The following is a 26,490-nucleotide window of genomic DNA, read 5'->3' as shown; positions in this document are numbered from 1 at the left end:
AAGCATAATGCTCCTTTTGATATAAGATGTTGTTTTGAGCTAAATTAACTTGAATCTTGTATTATTGAAACCCCGCAGGATTTTTCCCAGCTTTTGGAAAACGGGAGAAAAATCCCGCGGGATAGTGAAAAACCCCGTGTTTTTCTGCGAAAACCCCGCTGGGGCCCGAAGTTGGCGGGTCAATTAGACAAACTTCCAAAAACATTTCACAAACAAAAAACACCAAAATCATACCTAAATGAAGCCTTCTAACTAAAGTATAGGCCAGTATTCGATTACACCGTATTTATAGGTACTTGAGTTTGCGAAATCTAGGATTTGCAAACACAAATTGGAGGTCGTTCAGTGTTTAGTTCGTGTTTGTACGCATGAAAGTAAAACATTTATAACCACCGACGGGCAAACATTGAAGTGCATCCACTTCAATAGCATTCCATGTCAAGTATTGACGTAACATAGGGATGCCATTGTCACAAAAACGGAACCTGATATACTCGGGTATTGGCTGGGGATGTTAACTATGTAAACATCGGTTAATTTAAGTCCAATGGTGCATAACATGTACATTGTGCCTGACATGTTTATTAAAGTGATGGTCATGCATTCACGGCATCGTGGTCGCATGGTATCTTATAAGATTCAATATCCATGCTAACTTTAAGAAAATAATTTGTACGTAGTACTTTGTTCATATACAAAAGTATGCAGGAAGGGTCAACTTGAAAAACAATGAGCATGAAACCTAAAAGAAACAATGGATTTACTTGTGTCAATATAGAAGTGTATATTGGTGATATGAAATTAGATCCTACTCTTTATTTATCACTGCACTAACAATGGCCAAAGATTATCAATAAGAATTAAATCAGCCAACGTTATACTCATATTACACCAACTTAATGCCATAATTTTGCACCAATTAGTATATGCGATATCGAAACTAGACTTTAATGGCGATAGTTAACGTAAAGAATTTACTTTAGAATGAAAAGAGAAAAAAATATGTTTCTTGTGTGATATCCCACAATTAATTCCGGAGAAGCTTATTTTAGCGTTACAGCCACAGAACTCTCAGAACTTTATAGAACTCTGAGTTATTAACCAACAATTGTTTCAATGTTCATTCTTTATTTAAAATGTTCTTTCTAAATATATTAATATAATTCTAAGTACAATATAAAGTTCTAATCTCATTACTGAAACATAACTCAATTACATGCGAGCCCATTTCAGCTTCTTGTCTCCAAGGGGACCACCTCCGGACTCTCTAATACACAAAACGAATGAGCTTAAGTATTTTGAACAAAGGTCAATACTGCCATTAATACAATTCACCATAGTATATATTTTGACAGAATAGGCTTTGCCTTTTAAAGCTTTTATAGCTACTAAACGACATATTTCATATAAAAAACAATTCCATTCACAAATGCTTTCAATGAACTGTCTTACTAATTGTTTAAATGGTCACATTCCATGAGACAACAAAATGCTGTTGACAATAAACATTCTCAAGATGTGCGCTTGTTAATATTTTATTACCCATTAATTCTGAATTAACATAGGTACTAATGTGAACATTAAATGTTACTTTAAATATATGTATTATTAAATGTTAGTTTAATAAAAATAAGTTAATCTGTATACTTTAAAAGAGACTCTGTTGCTTTAACCATTTATACTCTGCATTTTAGTCGCGTTACGCGCCACTTATTGCCAAATGAAAACTCCAATAATTTCATGAGCAAATAACACAATTACTTGGAAATCAAAACCCTTGCATAAAACTATGTAGCCGTACTAAACGAGATGTCGATGGATGGAGCTTTGTTTATAGAATTGCTTATATTTACATGAGTTTGGGTCTGTTCATTTCTTAACATAAGCGAATAAGTTATAACTTATGTTTTCCTAAATGGGTAGAAAACGCTCATGTATATCTCACGGCCCAAGGAATGGTTTTAGCTTTTGAGATAATATCTGTTTGATTTTGCAGCTGGTGCATCACCTGTGAATTATGGAGACAAGAGTTGATTGGGTTTCATACCTGTCCGAGGGAACAGGTATGGCACAAGCTTCAATCATGGGAATGGCCGAAACATCACATGAACCTAGTTGAAGTATTTATGCTGCAAAACTGGGATAGAGCTGACATGAATGCGAGTGATTTATCAGTGTCGTTAAATGTGTGGCAACGGTGTTCAGAATTTCCTGACACACTATTCGATTTGGCTGAGAAACTTCGGAAAAGCAGAAACACATTAGCTCACAGATCATCACTAGATGAAAATGACAAGCGAGCTATATTTCATAACATAAGGCAGGTTATTCATCACGCGGATGTGGCCAAAGACTTACAGAATCCCCAAGAGATACAAAACAATATCACTGACTTTGAAAGTGGTGACCTTTTTAAATTTGAAAACAGTCTAGATGAAATACTGAAAAAGACAGAGGAAGAAAATGAGAGAATACGAACTATTAATACAAATCTAAACATGATACGTGAAGATCAAGCGAAAACATTTATAACTCTAAGCGAAATAAAATGGTTTGCAAGAGCAGCGTTAATTGTCGTTTTGGCAGCTGCACTGTTGCTAATGAAACCATACTTACAGATGTTCATCAGAAAACTACAATTCCAACCACTAATGGAGAAAACGGGTCAGATTTATGTTTCATTACAATTTGCCATATGTTCATTTCATTAACATAGCCGAATAATTTCTTTAGACCATTTTACAGTTACAATTCAATCAATTAAAAGTACACTTTTCGACATAGAACGATAATGATAATGCTAACATTGTACAGGTTGCCTGCAAGAGTATTCGGCTTTGGTTCCAACATCGCCGCCGCTTTTAGATTACTTCAAACAACATAAACCTCTCGTTGGCCGGGAATGGATGTTTCAGTTTTTGGACGAACAACTGAAAACTACAAAGAAAAATGGCATTCTACTTGAAGCCGACATAGGATATGGGAAATCTGCTATTGCTGCTCACATTACATGTGCCAACGAGGGTGACCAAGGTATTGAAATGAGAAAACGTCTTATTGCTTTCCATCTTTGTAAATTTGATGTCAAGCAAACACACGACGCCGGCGTCTTCATTCAACGACTAGTTTCAATGATCTCAAACAATATTCCAGAATTTACCGAGGCTATTAACGATGAATGTTTGCATTCCTTTATAACCGGTCAATGCGACTCTGACCCGTTTGGTTGTATAGATAAATGCATCATTTTCCCTTTAAAACGAACGAATATATCCCATGAAAGTAAAGAATACAGGCTCATAATAATCGATGCTTTGGATGAATGCTATGAAACTTTTTCGTTTGAAAAAAGTAACAAAATATTCAATCTCATGGGACGCCGTGCAAATGAGTTGCCAAGTTGGATCAAGTTGCTGGTCACGAGTAAAAGGATATCACGTAATGAAAGACTTGAAAATAATTTAGACAGAGAATACTTTCATAACCTTGAACCCCGGAATTTAATTGACATTGATCTATATTTCAAACAGTCCAATGCTTCTAGGGAAAAGAACGTAACGATTTTCCTGCTTGCCGTTAATGCAGATCCTACACAGACGAACGAAATAAGCGATTCGAATAGATATTATCTAGACCAGTTTGATAGATGGTATGGCCACGGGTTTCATTTGTCAAAATCCATTTTGGAAGCGTTATTGACAACTTATCTTCAAAAATATCAAGAAAATATATGGAAAGTCATTTCGTTAAAGGCTGTCGACAATGTATCACTTTCAATGTTTGAAAAGGAGCTTTCCATTATACAGCAGTTCACAGACAATGTTAATGGAGAAATTGAGTTCAAACATTTTTCTTTAGTTAAGTGGCTGCTAGAAAATTGCCCCAGTGAGTATAGACTCTCCCTTTCTAATGGTCATAAAGCCAATGCGCATTTTATTCTGCACAATTTGAAAACATCTAATTTCACGTTTGACGTCACCGATTTACTTTTACACATACACTATGCTAAAGAGGATTCAGGTCTTCAAGAAAAGTTTATGAACATTCCGAAACATGTCATTTTTAAAATGGAGGGGAAATTTCATGAAGGACCTGTGGTAAGAATAATTAAAAAAGGAAAAATGAAAGAAATACCGGAGGTATTGTTCCACCACTTTCCAGGGGGCAATCACTTTAGTGCTGAGAACATTTCAGTGGGATTTATTGCTGCAGAAAACGGATATACGTACGCTTTAAAGCAACTGGTTAATCACGGAGCGGATATACACTTTCGCATGCCGACGTTTCCAAATATGTTAACGATGCATGACGCTTTGGAGGTAGCAACTAATTTTAAGCATTGGAATTACGGGTTGCTAGACATAGCAGCACAATACGGACACACAGAAACTGTCGGACTAGTTTTACACGATGAATTGTTCTCCTCTTATAAGCTATATGAACGAAACGGATTAAACCTCTCACCGTGGCATCTTGCTTGCATGTTTAATCGTAGTGAAGTGGTTGAAGTGTTTTTGCAGTTCAATCGCTCATTTTTGGACTGGAAATGTTTATACTTTGCAGCTGAAAAGGGCAATATTGAAATTGTAAAATTCCTTTTAGATGCAGGTATTTATGACGAATGTGTGTTATGCACAAATAAATTATACTGGATTCCAAACGGCGCGGCTAGAGTACAAGGACACATGTTCCCTGATTCGATGTACGTTCTTTACGATGACTGGAGCGAATTGTCATGTGAATCCGCCTTACATGCAGCTATTCGACAGAATCACATAAAGGTTGTTAGAGAATTGTTGAAGGACAGCAAGCATTCAACGCTTCATTGTTTGGATCGAGGAGGTCGCCCTCCGCTTATCGCTGCACTTCAAAGTAATCGTTCTGAAATGGTTAAACTTTTCTTTGAAGTGAGCAACGCGCACAAAATAAAAGTTCAATGCCAGAAAGTGCCCATGTTAAAAGACAATATACAAATACACCACACAGAACTGGCAAAATTAAACAATATGAAATGCAAAGCAGGACACGGTATTGAGCACGCCATTTCGCCAATGTCTGTTGTATCACAAAATATAATTGATAATTCAAATTTGGACTTTAATCGAAGAGACGAAGACAATTGTTTACCTATCCATTATGCAGCATGTGGAAACAACGTTGAATATCTTCACTTTTTACTGCAACGTCATGAGATGCTGTTTGAAACACTACTTTGCTTTAATAACACAAATGCGTTTCATTCAACGATTCACTGTAGAGCATTCGATACCTTCCTTTACTTCATCAATAACTATGGCACGTTGTCAAAGTCAAAGTCCGGATTTGGACACAATTTTGAAGTATATGTGTTGTACCTGCTCAAACTGTCAAATAACGAAGAAGAATACGCTAAGGACGCCACTGACAAAATATGGATCGAAATGTTCAAACTTATGATTGAAAAGTTTAACGTTGATATTTCGATGATGTCAGATGAAAACGGTAACAGTATGCTTCATGACATCGTTAAGAACGGGCATTTTGAATTACTAAATTATCTGGTAGCAAAGAAGCTCAATGTCATTTTGGAGTTATTACAAAGAGGTTCGTCAAAAGGAAAGGCAGAAATTACATATCTAGCAAAATATATGCCTGGGCGCAATTATGTACGAACTGAAATAGTTTTAGATAGTTTTTTGACAAGTCGACATTCAAATGAGCACGAACAGAAAAAGCTTTCGGCGAGTGAATTCTGTTTTTCCTTAGCATCTCGCATTTTAAGTCGTTTTGGGATTTTTAAGATGGAAGAGAAGATTGCTATTTTGCAACACCTCCTTCTTAAACAAAGTTATAATCTAGTTAACATTTACTTGAAACACATCATTTCAACTGACCAGTTATTTAATTCAAATCTGTTCGCTACTATTCTTGACTTGGACAACAATGGACATATTACAAACAACTTTTTGTCATTTCTTCTACATAAAATTAAGAATCAGCACAGACCTGATTTCAACAGATATGATATTTTGATGTGTTCTACATGCCATAGACTACGCAATATCTGCTTAGCACATATGTTTACGCGTAAAATATCACGATTTCAAGGAAATTTAAATAGCAAATTCGGTTATGCATATGAAACAAAATATCTTCGTGTATTTGAACTTATGATTGAATTGACAGATGATGTAATGTTATCATCTTGTGTGGATCAACAGGGATTGAATCTCTTGGAATTAGCTATAGACAGTAAGTCAGCAATGTTGATGAAGTTATTCATGGACAAAGGTGTTGAAACTAAAGTTTCTCCTGAGGAACTCTTACTCCGCTCCTATAACCACTACGATGATATTGAGGAATTGCCTATTACCTTATTTAATGACACATCTTTAAACAATACAGATCTCGTAGACTATCATTTCAGCACATATAAACAAATCATGAACATGTTTAATGCCACGACAGCCACGAAAAGTGGTATACAAGAAAACAATGATTTACTCATTCTAATGATTAGAAATGACGTACTTTTTCTCCAATATCCGTTTTTTCTTCCCGAAAGAAATGATCAATTCTTCGCAAACTTCATTGATATCCACAATAAACGTATACCGGAATCCTTTGTTTGCAAAGAAAATTCTGCAAATTTCTCATTTATTCATTTGTTGTCAGTTTACGGCTATTCAAACACGATAGAAACATGCGTCAAGTACTTTGGAAAGGGTATTTTGACTTGTTCAAATTTGGACAATTTTACTCCATTATCTCTTTCTCGTATTTATGACAGGACAAACAAAACATTTCAAACTATTTTGAAAAACAGTGACAACAAACAACTCGCAATCGCAGAACAGCCAACTGTGACAACTATTGATAATACAATATACAAAGTAGAATACACGGAAGCAAAGGGATCTTTATCACTAGCAAGTTATTCGTTTGGACATAATTTAAGAGTTGAGATTAAATATTTTCAAAACATGTTGCCTTATTTGCAATACACAAGGTCTGTTTTGTCAAGTGAAGAAATACGCAAAATTTATGAAAAGTTCAAGAATGCACCTGATAATGAAAATTAATTGTTTACATACTTAGGTACAGACATATGTTTTCTAAGAGCCAAACGTCTAATATTTCAAACGTATGATTATATATATATTATATATATATATATTATATCATTGTTAAAAAAATACAAGTGCAGGAAGTAACAAATGAGTATTGATATTGTGCATTACAATAACTTGTATTGTTCCTAAGTTAATTTTCTATTACATATCGTTTGTATAGCTTAGCTAATCACTCTTTGGTTTGAATGTAGTCTAGGTCTTCGTCCGGAGGGGTTAATAAATATTTATTAAACATTAAATTAAGTTGAGACAGAGCTGTGTTTTCTATTTATATCTAAGACTTTATTAATCATTATGCTGTTATATGTCATTATTTTGTTATTTTTGTAATATGCCATTATTTTCTTATAATTGTAATGTGCCATTGTGTTGTTATTTATGTAGTTTGCCATTTTGTTTTTATGATTGTTATGTCCATTTTTGTAGTAAGCCATTTATTGTTATTATTAAAATATGCCATGTTCATGTTATTATTTTAATATGTCATTATGTTGTTATTATTGTAGTACTGTATACAATTTTGTTGTCAATATTGTAGTATGCCATTTCGATATTATCATTGTAGTATGGCGTTATGTTCTAATGATTGTTATATGCAACTAAGGCCAATATTGGAATTAATAGTAATGAATGTACATGTGTTAGTATATGATTTTCATATCATGTCGTGATTATGTATTTCATACGTAATGGTATGTGATCAAAATTTTATCAATTTAACTATGTACTTTGTACTATGTACGAAAAACTGTATTGTATAGGAGTTAAAGTCAAGAGTTAATAACTCTTTCTTTTCTTATATTTTTGTTTTCTTGTCAGTATTGTTATACTAACATGTCTCTGTTAACTTTCGGATATACGATTTAACATCAATACTCCGTTGGGTATTCCTTTAACATATAACGTGCGAGAAAAGTAATAATTGTTAATGCTCATTTTTTATGATATTAATTATATGTTAAAATATAGTTTCGCCGTTGCCCGATCCTGTTTTAAAGCAGAATGTATTTTTATATCTATTTCGCGCTGTCAGTCTATTTTTCCCGGGCATAATACGACAAACATAATGCAATTTGGTTTTCTTCGTATTAAGAAATTCACGTGATATGCAAACACATAATTATCGTAGTGACTTTGTGCGCGCTATACTTGGACTAATCGAACAGTTTTATGGCGTGTGTGTTATAACAATAATTGCATTATTTTATCCAAAAAATATATCAAAAAGGTTACGATAAGTCGTTTGGATATACAAACATTTCGATAAGTTTACATTACTAAACGGACTAATATTATTTTGGAAATGTATCGTTTTTTTTCTAATTTATTGGAAATATTTAAAATATACTTAAGATCCTTCTGTAATATGGGCCCTGTTTTACTTCTTGCATTCCTCTAATTACAGCTCAGTTTGTTATTCAGACCATTGTATTCTAGCAAATTCCCGAGTATATAATTATGTGGACTTTATTTTACATTTCATAAGTGCTCATTTTTGATAATAAAAAAACCCATTTTACTTGTTATCATTACTTTCAATTCATTTTCACATACATGCCCCGGGGCTGGTATTCATAAAACATCTTGAGTCATTTACTAACTTAAGTCATTTTCATAGGTCAAGTATTTCACTGTTCATATGATATAATAACTTAATAATATCTGTAATAATACATGTACATTAATTTATGTTATACACATAACTTATGTTCAAACTTTTGTTGTATTTTTTTTTCATTTGACCATGAACATTTGTGAACAATGTTTAAATAGTTCCAGCTCAGTTTGTATTATCATACCCCTGATTGGAAGAGTATAGAATTTTCGTTATTCTCCCAAAGCTTGTGTCACACTTAACACATAACTTAAAACATAAAAACTTAATATCCTAACCGTTAGTGTTAAAGAACCTGGGATGTTTATGCCCCAAAGAGTGTGTCCGTTCATCCGTCCGTCCAAACGGTTTCCGGTCAATATCTGAAGAACGCTTAGACCTAGGGTTAGTATGATTTGTAAGCAGGTTGGTCATGCCCAGCAGATAGAGCCTTTTGATTTTGAGGTCAGTTAGTCAAAGTAACCTCTAGCTTAGAATCGGGCTCCGATCAATATATAAAAAACACTATTTCTGCTTTTCCGAAGTTTGTCAGCCAAAGGCAATAGTGTGGCAGGTAATACTACACAGCTTAGCCAGACGGTTGACGCCCCTGATATGCATTCATGTTAGCTTTATCCCAATTTTGCAGCATAAATACTTCAACTAAGTTCATGTGATGTTTCGGCAATTCCAATGATTGAAGCTTATGCTATTCCAATGGCCTTTGATTTCTATGAAACCCATTTCAACGTTTGTCTGCACAAACTACAGGCGATGCACCATCTGCAAATTTAAACAGATATTTTCTAAAAGCATAACCAGTTCCTTAGACCGTCGGGTATACCTGAGCGCATTCTTCGCATATAGTCTAAACATTTGTTACACATTATTCGTTACATTCTAGTAGGAACTATACAGACCAAAAACATGTTAATGGTAGCATTTTTACAAACATTGCTTCATCCGTTTTATATATTTTTGAGTCCGGCTACATTGTGTTTTTACAAAGGTTTTGGTTCCCTAGTGAAATTCGCTGATGGACTTTTTGGAGTTTACCTCGGTAAAAGGCAACACGGCTCCTCCGGTTTTATGGAGAGCTATCATACAATACATTACAATGTAAAAATTTATGGCATTGTGAACGTTATTAAGTTTTGGTTTTATATAACATTGGCTGATGTTACACCAATTGGTAATCGATATCTTGGGCCATTTTTAGTGCATTGATATATAAAGAGTACGATATAATTGTACAAGACCAAAAAACGCTTCTTTATTTACACGAGTTCAAATTAAATTGATGCGTTTATGATTTATGCTCATTGTTTTTTTTTCCTAATTTGACACTTCCTGAATACTGTTATATATGAACACTGTACCACGTACAAATAACTGTAATGTTCTTAAGGTTATCATGAATATTGAATATTATCACAAGTCAGTTGCGCCCATGATCGCGTTAATGCATCACTATCACCGTAATAAACATGTTATGCATTTTTGTATATGTAATGCACCTTTGAACTAAAATAAACCAATATTTTTATAGTTAACTCCCCTTCCCATACACTACACGCCACATTCCGAGACCATCAAGTTCCGTTTTGGCGAAAGGGGCGTCCCCATATAACGTCAAATCTTGCATAAAAGTTTTTGCTCCTCTGTGTACGCCCGTGGATGGCGAAGAAATGTTTCAATTTGCTCGCGTTTAACTTTAACTGAACACTGGTTAACATAATATGACCAGTCAGGGGATTTTCTGCCCGAAACCACTTTTTGGGCGAGAATAAGATATGAGTAATTTCTGACAGTCCTATTCTTTTGGATAAAAGTACTGAAGAGAAAATTCAAAAATTCCTATTTTTAACGAAATTATGACAAATACTAGAAGGGCACTTGTTTAAGAAACAGCTGGAAGTTCGGTGAAGTTCAAGAATTTATTGAAACATTTGTATTCACAGATGCAATAAATATGCATTACTACAATATACACAATTCCCACATTATAACGACAACAACATATTTTCAAAACCATTCTCAATTATTATTGAGAAAATAAATGAAAATTAATTGGTTACCATGGCAACCATTATTGAAAAAAAGGCGTTTTGGGGTTAAATTTGCATTTAAATATACAATAAATGTCATCTGAAGCATTCAATAATAATTGATTTGTTAATTGATATCCTCAAACCTTACTGTACCTGGTTAATGTATTTGACAAATGTCAGAATAAATAAAAACTGTTCGCCAAGTACCGTAGTTTATTGGAAAATTTTCACAATATTAGGTTGGAACTTGCACCTTATACAAACCAATGTATATCTAGAGGTTAAAGTATGTTACTACTGTAATTTACTACAATTTATCTTATTTGAATGGTCTTTAAGGGTTTGTTTTTTATCCTGGTTACCATGGCAACAGGCCACAAACAGGATTATGATCACACCAACTTTACCAATTTACCTCAAATTTTTGTATAGTTATTCATTGCTCACATGAAATGGTGGTTAATAAACATAACAATACTACACAATTACACTATTGTATATTAAGATCAGTTAATAAATGGGCACATTTACAAAATGAAAACAATTTATTTAACATACTAACTACTTAGCATGTACACGTCATTATGTAGTAGCAAATGGCCACTTAGTACATGACGAATGATATTCTCATGCTTATTCATAGGTAAAAGTTCTATCACTTCTATCACTCATTTGCTAAAACCATGTAGTTTATCACTCGAAATCACTGGTAGCCTTATTTCACATAAACATGTTTCTATTAAATAAATAATTGTCAATAAAAAATTGATACACGTTTTCATCAGCTCAGTAATGGATCATTCTCAAATCTTAGAATTAGTTTATAAAGATCACATATCAGTATACTGAAAAGTTTTTTCACTTATTTAAGGGACCAGAGCCTTTTTGCATCAAGTCCTTTTAGTTGGATGCGTTCAGGGTACTCTCCATGGAAAAGCCATTGTTGTGGGGTTGTCGATTTTAACATCAATCTCACTGTCCTTGGCATGCTCTCTCATGAATTCACTCACTGGGTTGTCAGCTGAAGTTCTGCAAAATAATGTTCATATGTACAATACTTAGTGTTTGGAATAAATTGTCCAAATGAACTTGAACATCAAAACTCACATCTGAATAAAATGAAAATAATGTCTAAAATTATTTTGGACTTCTGTTCATAGAATTACATACACAGGCAGTGATACTGTCTATTATACTTTTGTTATACCTGAAGTGATGATATTTCCTCAAGTTTGGAATGGACTTCAGGGGTCTCTTGGTGTACTCCAACCAGTCAAAGAATATAACCAGTTTGCCAAGGTCATCAATCCACAAAGGATGTGTGCTGCCTCCATTTGGTCTAACTAAATAAACATGTTGTTTATATTATGATATTATACCTATTGTTTTAACACAAGCTTTCTTTTACATAATAAGGTATTATAACCAACTTCAGTGTTTAAGTAAAGTACCAAACTTCAATACTTTTATATACAAAATCCTTAAATATGGCTTTAAATCAACATTTAAAGCACCAAAATTAAAAAAAACAAAAAAAACAACAACATTCTTACAACTTACCTTCAACAGACCAAATCTCAGACAGGACATAACTTTATTTCACCCGCTCCCGTTTAAGTAAATGCTATTTCTCTATGTAGCCCCTTCAGAATACATCAGACCCTTAAACATAGAATTACATACAATTTATTGAACTGATTACCTTCAATCCATGACATTTAGAAAAGTAAGAGAACAGATTTTAGCCAGAACTATTTTTATAAGATAAATGAATATTTTGAGATTTCTGATTACTTGTATTGAAAATATAATCAATGTTACATTGTTTTGTTATTCTAATGATCTCATGTGTCAATATGCAGTGCATAAGTGATGTACTTCAACACTGTTTTTGTCAATCATACTCAATGACTGCATTGTTTTTGTTCCGCCCAACACAGTTGTCAATGTGCAGGTATGCAGGTTCTTCTTAATATGGATGATGTTGAAAATGAGGTACCACACCATTGGCCACATAACAGCTAAACCCTCCATCACTGAGATAAATATCTGTGAACCTGAAAAAAACAACACTTTGAAATGGAAAAGTTGTATATATATATATATATGTATTTACACTTTAATTTTATGTTCAAGTAAGAACTTTGAATAAAGGTGATATAAAATATTTAAACAAGAGCGCCGCAGAGCAAATGTGAGCACTTCTCTGTTTTTTCAGTGAATCTACAAAATATAAAGGTTTTCCATTTTCCCATTTACTCAGATGGCAAAACTGTATTAACCACTCAATTTATAAATAAAATTTACCATATGATTTACAGAACACTTCAAAGCAGGGCCCTCTTGCTGTGCCCAGTATGGGTAGAAGACCTGCTCGGCATAGTCAAAGCTGTAATGGATTGTTGTTCTATGTACAGCAGGTGCTTTACCTGAAATTTTACATTTGATCATAATGTTCTAAAATATGTATTTACAGAAATACAAATCTTTAACTGTGTATTGTTGGGATGATGGCCCGGCTGATCAACATGTACACAATATTGCATGCCAAAGAAAGTTCCTGGTAGTCTGAGTGTCATGCATACTCAAAAAGCAGCTTGCAGCTACAGTCATTAATATGGCCCTGGCTTTTACAGTATTGTTCTCTAATTCTATTTAAAAATATGTATCCCCCAATTGCATTAGTCTATTATTTTCATAATCATCATGATCATCTTCATCATAACAGAAATTTATTTCAATTCACCTGAACCTCATGAGATGGTATGTTATGCACATAAATCAACATTGCCTAAAAAGTTCATCTACAACTTTAAATTCATCTTCAACATAGCTAAAAAGACAGTTAAACTGCAACTCAAAATTAATTCGTAAAATCCATCAATAATTGTACTGATAGTTGGCTGCGGTGAGATGATGAAAAATTGCTTATGTCCTTTTTCAGTCATCATAAGTATGCAAAAAAGAGAATATCTGCTGGATTTTGTTTCTGTTTACATTTTCAATGTCAGACTGACAAATTTCACTTCCGCTTTCTTTTCCTGCAATCAATTTCCATCCATTTGACCGAATTTAGAATATATTGCATTACATTAAAGATATACACATTTGTAAAATTATATGCTTAAACAATGAAAATAATTCTACTTACCTACAAATTTCTAATTTGATGTAAATGCGTTTGGTTCAGCTTGACCTACATCCTCAAATTTGGGTTAAAAAAATGCACATGATAACTACGGGAGATAACACTGAAAGTAATAAACAATACGAAAGAAAGTGGTTAAAAAACACTATTTCTATGAATATTACATTTACAAAGTCAGAAAATCTCGATTTGTCTAAAAAGTCAGGAAATCTCGATTTGTCTAAAAAGAGTACTCTATTTAGACAAATCGAGATTTTCTGACTTTGTAAAAGTGCCGTAATTCATAGTTATTTATGCTAGATAGTTGTTATGAGTGACCCTTTGATGAATCTGAAGAAAAAAAAATATATTTTAGGTTATTTTAGGTAAAATGTTACTAAATTTTGTAGAGGTCAAAATTCAGCACATTCCCTCCAAGTCACTGTGGTCACATATGTTATGCTCTAATTTATCAACAGTAACAATGTATGATAATTGTGTTGACCCATTAAACGATGATGATGATGATGAGGAGGAGGAGGAGGAGGAGGAGGAGAACGACGACGACGAGGAGGAGGACGAAGACGAGGGGGTAGGAGGACGACGATGGTGGTTGTTATGGTGGTGACGCTTTGGTCTCTAAACGTGTTCCAGTGTCGACAAGTATCGTCCATGTGTATAGACTACTTATTTTAAGTAAAACTAGATTTATTTGATGCATTATTTAAAACATTGGTACATATAATACAACATATACCTCAGATATGATAATGACAACAAACACAGAAATCTAACTCTATAAAAAAAATATATCTTTATTTTTAAACCATGAACATTGTAACAAAAAAGCACGTACAAAGTAAAATTGACAAAAATAATCAACAAAATGAATACATGTCTTAAAGCTGCTCTCTCACAGATATACCGATTTTACAAATTGTTTTATTTTTTGTCTGGGAAAGAGCAAATTTTTGCGTAAATATCTGTAAACCAATGATAAAAGATTGCCGACAAAAGACCAGATAGCAGATTTTCCTATTTCCGTTTGAAAATTAATGTTTTATGTCTAACGGTTTAGGAATAATGCATTAATAAACATCAATTTTTGAACTTAAGTATAAAAATCTGCGATCTAATTGTTTGTCAGCGGTCTAATATAACTGGTTTTTATGCATTTTCGCAAAACTTGGCTCGTTCCAAGACAAAAATAAATAATGTCAAAACGTTCAATCTGTGAGAGTGCAGCTTTTATTGCAATTGGAAAGAAAAAAAACAATCATATTTCTTATTGATCTACAAAGCTTATTTCTATCTGAAAGACATTAATAAAAATTGTCTAAATAAACTCGATAAAACAGTTACAAGCAATCAAGAATTTCTTTCACAACAGAAATAATACCGTTCATGAACTGTTCAGTAATTTTATAATTCTTATATAACAGTGGGCAGTAGTCATTAAGGCCTCCCACATTTTCTTTTTTGTTCATTGGGTAAGGGCCGCAAAAATTGGAGATAAATATATATAAAGAGCACTACCACACCACTACCATTCAAATTGCACCGCTGCATTCAAGAAAGGCTGTCCCTACTGTGACCGAAACCGCCTCTTTCTACAATCTTAACTAGTTCAACTTCTGTCTTTAGAATAATTCTGAATAATGTTACAAATCAGATAAAATATCAATGCAAAGACAATCAGCTGAAGTACATTTATATTTCTATTATTGCTCAGAAGAAATTTACAAAAACTGTCTTTTGTTTGTAACAAATACTACTGAAATGCTACTTTAATATTATAATGTATATGCCTTAACTCAGGGTTAAAATTTGGACTCGCATACTCGAAGAATGCTAATGAAAACAAGATATTGCGAATTAATTTAGGTTTAGCTCGCAGAATTCTGCAAGTGGATGCTATTGATGAATGAGGCACATGACTGGGACATACTAGTCCTGTGATGAACATATAGTTACTTCATCCTACTGGTTGTCCTCTATAATGACATTACAGGGCCATATTAGTCATGAATTGAATATGTAGTGACATCAGCCAACTGGTTGTCGCCATATAACGACATTCATAGCAATTACATATAGCATGACTTTCGCATATTGGTTGTCTAACTAGTAAACACATAGAAATTACATATTAAGAATGAGCTGAACATATAATGACCTCCCCTACAAGTTGTCGCCCTAGTACACATGAAAGTGGCGTACTAGGCCTGAGCTGGACATAAAGTGATCTCCGCCTACTAGTTGTCGCCTTATATCGTCATTTATAGGCACGTACTAGACCTTGGCTGAACATAAAGCGACCTCCGCATACTGGTTGCCTACCTAGTAAACACATTGTGGTGACATACTACGCCTAAGCTAAACATACACTTTCTGGTTGTCGCCCATTGGCCAATGATAGTGAAATGCGATGGCCTAAGCTAAACATACACTTACTGGTTGTCGCCCATTGGCCAATGGTAGTGAAATGCGATGGCCTAAGCTCAACATACACTTACTGGTTGTCGCCCATTGGCCAATGATAGTGAAATGCGATGGCCTAAGCTAAACATACACTTACTGGTTGTCGCCCATTGGCCAATGATAGTGAAATGCGATGGCATAAGCTGAACATCAATTGACCTTTGCCTTCTGGTTTTCTCTTAAAGAGACACCAATTTGGATGTACTAGTCCATAAATAATGACCTCTGCCTTCTGGTTGTCGCCCAAGTAAACACATAATAGGAACATGATATTTCTGAGCAAAACATTATAGTGACCTCCGCCCACTGATTGTCGTCTTATACTAAAAGGAATATACCAGTCCGAAGCCGAACATAATATATTGACCTCTGCCTACTGGTTGATGCACTAGTAAAAAAAGTATAGGGACATACTTGGAACATATATTTACCACAATGAACTACCTTGTACGCAGAGTGCATACTTCAGCCACGTAGGATAAAGGCAAAGCACACACTTCAGGAAGGTCCAATAGCCAAATAGACATAGCGTGTACATCCGATAGATTGTCCAAATATCCCAACATCTTATCAATCCGGCATGCACAGCGATGAACCAGCTTCGCATAATTTTATTAGGGGACAAAAGACAGACGGTCAATTATAACTCCTTAATCAAAAGAAGGATATAGAAGTGTTTCGAAATACCCTGCAAAACTTCATGCATGGCGAATGAACCAGCCAATTTAAGATGAAGATTAAGCTTACGCCCGCCCCACTACTGACGCTACAGAGTTCGTCAATGCAACCCGACGCAACCGATTCAAATAGTAATACATACGATATGATATCTTTTAGTGGATAAATGATCATTCTATGAAATAAAGAATATTGAATATGAAGCCTATTGGTAGCGGCATTGAAACGGCATTGAAACAATGAAACAATGTCTGTCATTAGTATTTTGAAACAGTTTCCTGGTTTATCTTTAGAAGTAAACAATTAATATTCGTCGTTATGTGCATTCTTGAACTTTTTATAAACATTGCGTATTTGTTCACTGGACTTAGACGACTCCATGTATTCAAAATTAGGCAATAACTTCTTATAATATTCAAATTGAATTGTTCAATTATGTTGAAATGAAAACTGGACAAGTGGAAGCGATCTTATTGCATCGCTGTATTTGTATTTATATAATGAATTATCGGAAAATAATTTGAAATCATTTGCATTACGAAATACTTAACTAACCCTTCTTCTTAAAAATGAATTAAAGTCATTAGATTGCAGGTATACCCAACTAAACAATAGTTTTTTAAAATACTTTTTCACAGGAATATAAAAATGAGTATACAAACGTTTAGTTACCCAATGCATATTCTTAAAACACCCTGTGCTAAAAAGGTCTTGTTCAATATCATCGTAGATATATGTACAAAAGTCTCATTCTTATGAAGTACTTATGAAATTGTGTTAACTCAATAGGTTTTCCTTTACAGTCAGTATAAGTATCTTGAACGACTGTTATATTTCTATTATTTAATTGTAGTTTTAATATCAACAGACACTGAACGCATATGAAACGTTTTAGTGCCACCATATTGAAATAAGTTTGATATCCATTGCTCAAATCAGCAATTGAGACAATAGCATTTTCCGAGGGTATCTCCCCGAAGAGAAAGGCCAGATATTTCATTTTTTCTATGAACGATCGCCGTAGATCTTCAAAAGACCGATATATCATTGTAAATTTAAGGGTTTTCAGGAATGGTTTAAACTTGTCAGTTATAACGATATATTTGGTAATTGATTTTAAACACTTGTATTGTTTCATCATTCTATAAACGCTCATTTGAGATATATTTATGTATCGTAGAAAGCACAGCATTCTACGGTTTTTGCTAAGTGAAAAGTCGAACTTTGTAACAAGATTATACACAAAGTGTGTTTCTACATTTTTCTTAGGACACACGATTTGTTTCTTAACAATGTTATCAAAAATAGTATCAAATGTTTTGTTGGTTGTGTCATAAAGACGAGACAGATATAATGGTGTAAAATGGTCAATATTTGAACAGGTTAAAATACCCCTTCCGAAATATTTCACACATGTTTCTATCGAGTTGGTAAAGCCATGCAGTGACAATAAATGAATAAAAGAAAAATTTGCAGAATTTTCTTTGCAAACAAAAACATCCGATATACTCTCATTGTGAATGTCAATGAAGTTTGCGTAGAAATTATCATTTTTTTTCGGGAAGAAAGAACGGGTTTTGAAGAAAACTTACGTTATTTCTAATAAGAAGGGAAAGTAACTCAGTGATCCTTGCATACCACTTGTCGTGACTGTTGTTGTTTTAAATATTTTTATGATTTTTTTTTATATGTAAGGAAATGATAGTCTACAAGATCGGTGGAGTTTATAGATGTTATATTTAATAAGGTAACAGGTAATTTCTCAATGTGATCTTTCCGCTTATATGAGCGAAGTAAGAGTTCCTCAGAGGAAACTTTAGTATTAACACCTTTGTCCATGAACAATTTCATCAACATTAATGACTTACTGTATATAGCTAACTCTAAGACATTCAATCCCTGTTGGTCGACACACGATGATAAGATTATTTTGTCTGTAGATTGAATCATAAGTTCAAATACACTAAGACATGTTGTTGCATATAACGAACCGAACATGCTATTAAAATTCCCTTGTAATTGTGATATTTTGTGCGTGAACATTTGTGCTAAGCAATTATTCCGCGGTCTCTGGCATATAGAAAACATAAAAAACATACCTTTTGAACTCATTTTTGTGCTGCATTTTGATGTTGTTTAGAACAAATTACAAATAGTTTTTTGTGACATATCCAGTGTTGTCAAAGTCTAGAATGGTAGCGAATACATTTGACTGAAATAACATTTCTCTTGAAATGATATGTTTAAGGTATATGTCTACTAAATTATAACTTTTCTTTCGGAGGAGGTGGTGTTGCTAAAAAGTGATATTGTCTTCTACTTTAAATAGTCCATGTCTAATTAGGAATTGAGATACTAGGTAAAAACAGTATTCACTCGGTGAAAGCTTTTTCATTTCTTGCGGAACTGAATGTGGTCTTGTAAAAAACGTATCAGACGTTAATTCATTTCGAACATGTTTACGCTTGGGCAAGTATGTTGATAGGTATGATATTTGTGACTGTTCTTAAAATGTAAGTCTTTGCAATAAAACCTATGGTAACATTGCAATTATTTGCTATCAAATAGGTAAGCAATTTTAAATGACCGTTCTTAACGATATAATGAAGAATATTCCTACCAATTTCATCTGCAATAGCTAAAATATCAACGTAAAAAAAATCAATCATTATTTTACTCCATGTTTCGTCAGTAGCGTCGAGTGCATATTCTTTTTGATTGTTTGACAGTGTGAGCAGATATCATAACCATTTTTGGAAATATTTTCTATATTTGTACTTTGACTGGCAAAGTAAATGAAGGTTCCGAATGCTTTACAGTGAATCGTTGATTGAAAGGCATCTGTATTATTAATGCAAAGAAGAGTTTCAAACCTCATTTCATTTTGTTGCATTAAAAACTCAATTTATTCAGTGTTCTTTCCACAGGCTGCATAATGGACAGGTAAACACTCGTCATCATCTCATCGACTAAAGTCAAGGTTTGAACGGTACATAATTATTTTTAATACCACTGGCATTGGCGAAATCGCGTGCTCAATACCGTATGCAGCCTTGCATTTCATATTCTTTAATTTTACTTATTCTGTGTAATTTAAATGCATGTTGTCTTCTAACATTTGAACGCTCTCTTATAGAATGAGCACAGTGTTTCTTTCAAACAAAAATACCGCCATATCAGTACGTTTACTTTGAAGTGCAGCGATAACCGGGGGAACGACCAATTCGGTCTAAACAATGAAGCGTTGAATATTTGCTGTCTTTCAGCAACTCTCGAACAACGTTGATGTGATTTTTCGAATAGCTGCATGTTAGGCAGATTTACATGACAATTCACTCCAGTCATTGAAAATAACGTTCATTGATTTATGTTCAGGAACCATATGTCCTTGTATTTTAACAATCCAATATAAGGCATTTGTGCATAACACACATCCATCATATATTCCTACTTCTAAGAGGAGTTTTACGAGTTTGATATTACCTTTTTCAGCTGCAGAGTACAAACATGTTCAGTCCACAAAAAAACGATTGTACTGTAAAAACACTTTTACCACTTTGATACGATTAAACATACAAGCAAGATGCCATGGTGGAGAAGTACAATCCGTACATATATAATGAGAATAAGTAATCGTATAAATTAGTTTGCCTTTTTGTTTGACAGAGATTTCGGCCGTTAAATTTGAAATTGACCGTTGCGGTTCATGTATAAAAATTGTTATCTTACAAAGATTTGATCATGAATAATTTCCAAGTATTTGATAGTCATTCTCGTGATGAGCATGGTTTGGTGGCAGCTCACGGCACGTTCAATCTTGGTAAACGTCCAGATTTAATTTCATTTTGTTAGTTCCTACGTACATTGGGTGCTTCCTTCAGTAAAAGAACGTCAGTCAAACAAGTTCAATTTGATTTGCACATGCTGAAAATAAGACATCAGAAAATACGTCGGCAAAAAGATTATTCCAAATTGAGTTATGTGCTCAAACTATCAGCCTTTTCTTGTTAGCGAGTGCATCTCAGCTCTGGCATAGTTTGTTCCAATAGTGGATGCAGTATTTTCAAACAAGAAATGCAGACTTTCTGTTAGAAAAAACGTCTGATATTGATGGACAAATGGAAGAAGGCATTAGATGAACATATTTCTTCATGTCCTAATTTGGAAATCCACTAAAAGAATCCTTTTAGGTATACATATAGTCAGTGTATCATTTCTCAGGAGTTTGTTGTATCTACTGTCTGTAGCTAAATGAGGTAGCTCAAGTTTAAAAGAAAAATGATTAGATTTCTCATCGTGTTATAGCATCTCAAATAAGTTTTTTTCCGTTATGTGACTGTTGGAGTCAATGACCCACTGAAATGGTTTGAATACAAATCAGTTAATCAATTAGTCACATCCATTTAGTTGTAGAAATTCACACCCTTGAAGGCTCTGTCGAAAGTTGATCGATTTTGAGAAGACGGTTTTCGACTTGCAATTCGATGGCTATTGTTTAACATATACGGGACTGCAATGTTAATGATAAAATGGGAGTAGACGAAAGGACCGTTGCCTATAATATGTTGTTGACCACATTCATGATGAATGCTCCTTTGCTATTCCTTATCGTATCTTCAATTGTTGTTGTGTAAAATAGGCATATGCTCTTTTCTGCTCTTTGCTGTTCATTTTTCCACGTTTTCTTGTGAGCGAGGGCATCTCATGGAAAGGGTTACATGTCAATGAAGGCTTTGTTGCAAGTAAACCTCGTTTGCAGTATCATTAATTACCATAATGTTCTTCTAATTCATGGAAGGGATTAAATGACAACAGTTACCTTCAGTATGCAGCTTTTGATATTAAAGAACTCTTTGTACGTAATGCTCTCGCATCAGACTTGTGGACAGAGGGTGGCAGTCATGAACATATTTAGACAATTATGTAATTAGGATAGTATTACTTACCTTCAGTCTGAAGATTTCAGGTTGTTCAATCAAATAATGTCAGTGGATCCCGCAGAGAAAACACCCCATTTGGAATGTTTCAGGACATAAGAATTGTAATTGTGCTGACAATAATGATCTGACAAAAGCCAGTGCTCTTTTTCGCCTCAGTATACAATTAGTTCAATTTGTAAGTGGGAATTCAGAAATAACGACAGAAGAGTTGCTCTGTGTGTGCTTTACTTCTTAACATATTGCATATTCAACTAATAAGAGACAAAGACGCTCTAACTTTGCGAAAATGCAAGCCAAACGATCAGGAGAACAGTGTTGATGACCTTTTGACGCCCACTTTGTTGAAAAGCTATCTATGCAGGATTATGTCGTTACGGACTATTCGAGTCCCTCCTACTGGGAGCAAGCCAAACTATATGTCATGTCATTTGTCAGGCAATTTGGTTTTTTCCCACATGTTTTTGCCCATAAACTGCTGCTGAATCAAAATGGCTGCTGTTATTGCGACCCCTGCATCATTTGAAGGTTAAGAAAGAGCCTTCGTCAGAACTTCTTGAGGCTTGGTGTTGGCAGGAAAAATGTGAACTGATTAAATGCGATCCTCTAAGAGATACAAGATACTTTGGCTTTAGGTTTCAGACCTTGCTCAAACTGTATTTAATCAACGAGATATATGCCAGTTGGCGGAAATTGTTGATAATTTCAACCGCGAAGAATTGCGTTGCTTGCCGCACATACATATGCTGTTATGGTGAAAAATGCAGAAAAATAAAAAAATAACAGCGTTTGAAGTAAATGAGCCACTTATCACAAAGCCATTTTTCTTCCTAAATGAGTAAAGACATACCAATGCAAAAACGTGCGGAAAATGGGTTAACCTGTCAGTGGGTTTGATAACTGTCTCCTGCCAATGATTAAATCTGAAGAGTTGTAAGCATTAGGTGCTAAAACAACAGATGTTGAAGAACACAAGCTGAACCACAGCAAAGTGGTTGAAGCATTAAAAGCCTTCATAAAACAGATGATGACATTTGATTTTATGGCTTTCTGACAATGTTTCAATTGGCATTTGAATAATGTATATTATGTATCCGTAGTGCATTCACCAAAGTTTTATGGAGAGCTACAATACAAGAAACATATTTTTTTGTGTCTTCTTCCTTTGGTAAATCCTTTACCTTAACGTTCGCCATTTTGTTTATTTTCGATATCCACTAATAAAGCGTGCCTATTTATAGCATTAAATAGTTTTGGTATTATATTACGTTGAATGCTTTAATACCAAGTACAATCGTTTTCTTTGTTGAGTGTTACAAGTAAAATGTACGATCTTTTTTAACCACTCCTTCATGTACTCCTTTATTAACACATTTTCACATTCATCGCTTTTTTATGTACTCGTTTTCTTAGCAGTTCCTGCGTACTATGTACAAAAACATGTACTCTTTTTTCAAATAACGGGGATCTTTTGAACATTGAATTTTATTGCTTTGACCAATATTGCGTGATTTCATCATTATCACATCAATTATCATGTTAGACAACGGAAGTGGAGGAGAGGTTTATGTAACAAATAATCATGACATTAATTTATTAATTTATTTTCTAGGATAACAAGCAATCTACGGATTTCTTTCTTTTCAGAAATACTATCGTTCATAAGATGTTCAGTAGTTCTAATTTTCGCCTTACGGTGTGAAGCTTCTCATTTAGGCCTCGTCAATTGCGTTTCTTGATTGTCGGATTAAAATGCTAAATAAAATATATAACCTTTAAAGTTTAATATTCCAACATTTCACCATGCGCGTATTCCGATAAAAAAATGAATACTGTTTGTGGTGTGTTAATCGAATTACGACATCTTACATCGGCCAGATTTCTGCATAGGAAAGACCTATGCAAGTGTTTAAGGAAACATCTAAACCGCTCCGTAAAATGACCCTGTACTCGAGCGATATTATGGACTAAAAATACTTCATTTTAATGACGATTTTCCAAATCGGATGAAGTTATGCTTGAATTCACAAATATATGTTAAATATTAATTATCTTTCAGTTGCAATTGCTTGTCCGTTCAAAATAATTTATAAATAAAGTGACTCAGTTTGAAAACGCATTAAGTGCTACTTCCGGTGTAAACAAACCTGATTTCTCTACCATATCTCAAATTATGTAAAAACACTATCTAACAATTTCCGGTTCAGTGAGGGGCGGGACAGCATTTGTGACGACGTAAGGTCTGTGCGACCGGTTTTACAAACTACGCAGCGTGACGTCGAGGCCGTGAAAAAAATCGTTGACGTTGATCGTCGAGTCACTCTTCGTGAAATATGCAAGATGTTGGACAAGAGTTATGGTCGTTACGGAGGATAATGAAAGACAGTTTGAAAATGAGTCGAGTGAGTGCGCGTTGGGTTCCACGGCTGCTGACAGAAGATGAGATGAGCAAAAGAGTACGGGTATCAAGCCGATTCTTAGCTCGGAACGAAAAGGAAGGAAACCGTTTTCTTGAGAAGATAGTCACTTGCGATGAAACCTGGCTGTTTAATTACGACCCTGAGACAAAACAGCAAAGCAGTCAATGGAACACTGCCGGTTCCCCGCATCCGAAGAAGGCACGATCATCACGCTCGATAGGAAAGCATATGTTCATTGTCTTCTTTGATGTGCACGGTGTTATTCTACTCAATGCAGTTCCGCAGGGTCAATCTGTGGCGGGTGCTTACTATTCTAAGGTAAAGTGATATATAACAAAATTCATTTTTATCAATATTTAATTATTGATTAAATCTGTATAAAACAATGTTTAAAAAAGTTTATGATTAAAAATATGGGATTGAATAAGTGTTAGTTTGAATTATGATTTTTGTTGAAGTACGCAAAACGCGACAAATGCATTATGTTATAAGCCTCGGTTTTGTTTTCCATTTAAGGTTTTGAGGCGTGACTTGTACAGGTCGATGGCATTAAAGGGACCACAGGCGTTGCATGATGGGTGGATTCTCCACCAGGATAATGCACCAGCGCATAGATCGGAGGAGGCCCAGACTACCGCGACAATCGAACTTGAAGCGGAGATCCTTCCCCACCTCCTTTATTCGCCGGACCTAGCACCATGCGATTTTGCCCTATTTCCGAAACTTAATTGTGAACTGAAAGGTAAACGCTTCAATGACTTTCAGGAACTACAGAGTGAAGCTCAGACACGCCTGTATTCTTACAAGTCAGTGTGGTTCAGTGACATTTACCGGCAGTGGGTAGACACCGACGTTGTATTACGGCGAACGGCTCTTTCTTTGAGAAGTTATGACGTTGACGTCAGATTCTGAAGTTTGAACTGCGGGGGCTATACTGACCTCATGTTAATGAAAAAGCTGTACTTTCCTTTATATTGTATGCATCAGTTTGAAATTTTAAACGTCATTTAAATATATTTTATACGAGCTGACGTTCGTTGAAAAATGTTAAAATGTGTTGATTAAGCAATTCCAGGAACTTCTGGCTATACCCTCGTATATATATATATATATATATATATATATATATATATATATATATATATATATATAAGTGTGTGTGTGTGTGTGTGTGTGTGTGTGTGTGTGTGTATGTGTGTATATATATATTATATTATGTATATATGCATGCATGTGTATGTATGTATATATGTATGTGTATGTGTGTAAGTGTATAATATATATATATATATATATATATATATATATATATATATATATATATATATATATATATATATATAAATTTCATTAAGTTTTTTATCTATATTTCTCCATTAAAATATCAATATATTTGTTTAGTTTCATTGCGACATTTACATGTATGACGTACACTGTATATTGAATCATTTATAAAAGCACTTATCCTTAATAAGACAACCACGTTAGTATATTCAACTGCTTTTACAGAAGAAGATGATCTTATTTTCATGAAATGAACATGTTGAAACCAACATTTACAAAATATTCATAACAATGCATAGCACAAATTGGTAACCTGAAAATAAAAGCATATAGTTTTAAAAAGGTAACATATGGAAAAAAGTATTTACAAAAAATCACAGTGTGTACAATGATAACATCACTTAGTTTACCCGACTGCACGGCCAGTCCACACGAGCACAATTACGCTAGTTGACATACCACTGTGAAATGGCTTTGTATTTTCAGGAGTATAAATTAATAATAGAATACATTTTAAACAGAAAAGTCGTTAGTAGCATTATGTAGGTAAAACAAGTTTTTTTAATTTCCTTCTATTCCTTGCTAGAAAGGTCTTTTGAGTAGGTCTTTAATTCACCACGTAATTTAAAGTTCTAATAGATTTTGATGACATTATCAGAAACAATAATGTACAAAGATATGGTGGCCCCTTTAATTTGGTCAATAAAAATAATCAGAAGAAGAAGATGAAGAAGATTTATTGATGTTTACCCTTAAACTTTATTGTTTTTCGTCATACACGGACATAGTAAATATAAACAAACATA

The 26,490-nt window shown here is 34.0% G+C and overlaps 1 protein-coding gene and 1 long non-coding RNA gene across 4 annotated transcripts in view; one reads left to right on the top strand and one right to left on the bottom strand.

Annotated features, from left to right (window-relative positions):
* The window catches only part of LOC128243530 (uncharacterized), a 47,923-nt gene extending 39,292 nt beyond the window's left edge, over positions 1-8,631 (top strand). Inside the window, exons 2-3 of the mRNA XM_052961358.1 lie at positions 1,997-2,664; positions 2,815-8,631. Of these exons, the coding sequence (XP_052817318.1) occupies positions 1,997-2,664; positions 2,815-7,061 (4,915 nt within the window). The 3' untranslated portion in view covers positions 7,062-8,631. The remainder of the gene's footprint in view (positions 1-1,996; positions 2,665-2,814) is intronic.
* A 1,998-nt stretch (positions 8,632-10,629) lies between these two features.
* LOC128243536 (uncharacterized) lies at positions 10,630-13,991 on the bottom strand. 3 transcript variants are annotated; one of them, XR_008262845.1, is made up of 6 exons: positions 13,909-13,991; positions 13,065-13,186; positions 12,662-12,814; positions 12,318-12,419; positions 11,965-12,100; positions 10,630-11,786 (listed from the first exon to the last, which is right to left on the bottom strand). It is a non-coding gene; the product is annotated as an uncharacterized LOC128243536 (long non-coding RNA). The 3 variants fall into 3 exon arrangements; XR_008262846.1 differs by having other exon boundaries at positions 13,913-13,953; XR_008262847.1 differs by lacking the exon at positions 13,909-13,991 and adding an exon at positions 13,651-13,760.
* Positions 13,992-26,490: the final 12,499 nt, after the last annotated feature.

This window comes from Mya arenaria, chromosome 8, assembly GCF_026914265.1.
Source record: "Mya arenaria isolate MELC-2E11 chromosome 8, ASM2691426v1".
In the NCBI taxonomy this organism is placed as follows: Eukaryota; Metazoa; Mollusca; class Bivalvia; order Myida; family Myidae; genus Mya; species Mya arenaria.
The sequence above is the reverse complement of the archived record's forward strand: the minus strand, read 5'-3'. Positions and strand labels throughout refer to the sequence as shown.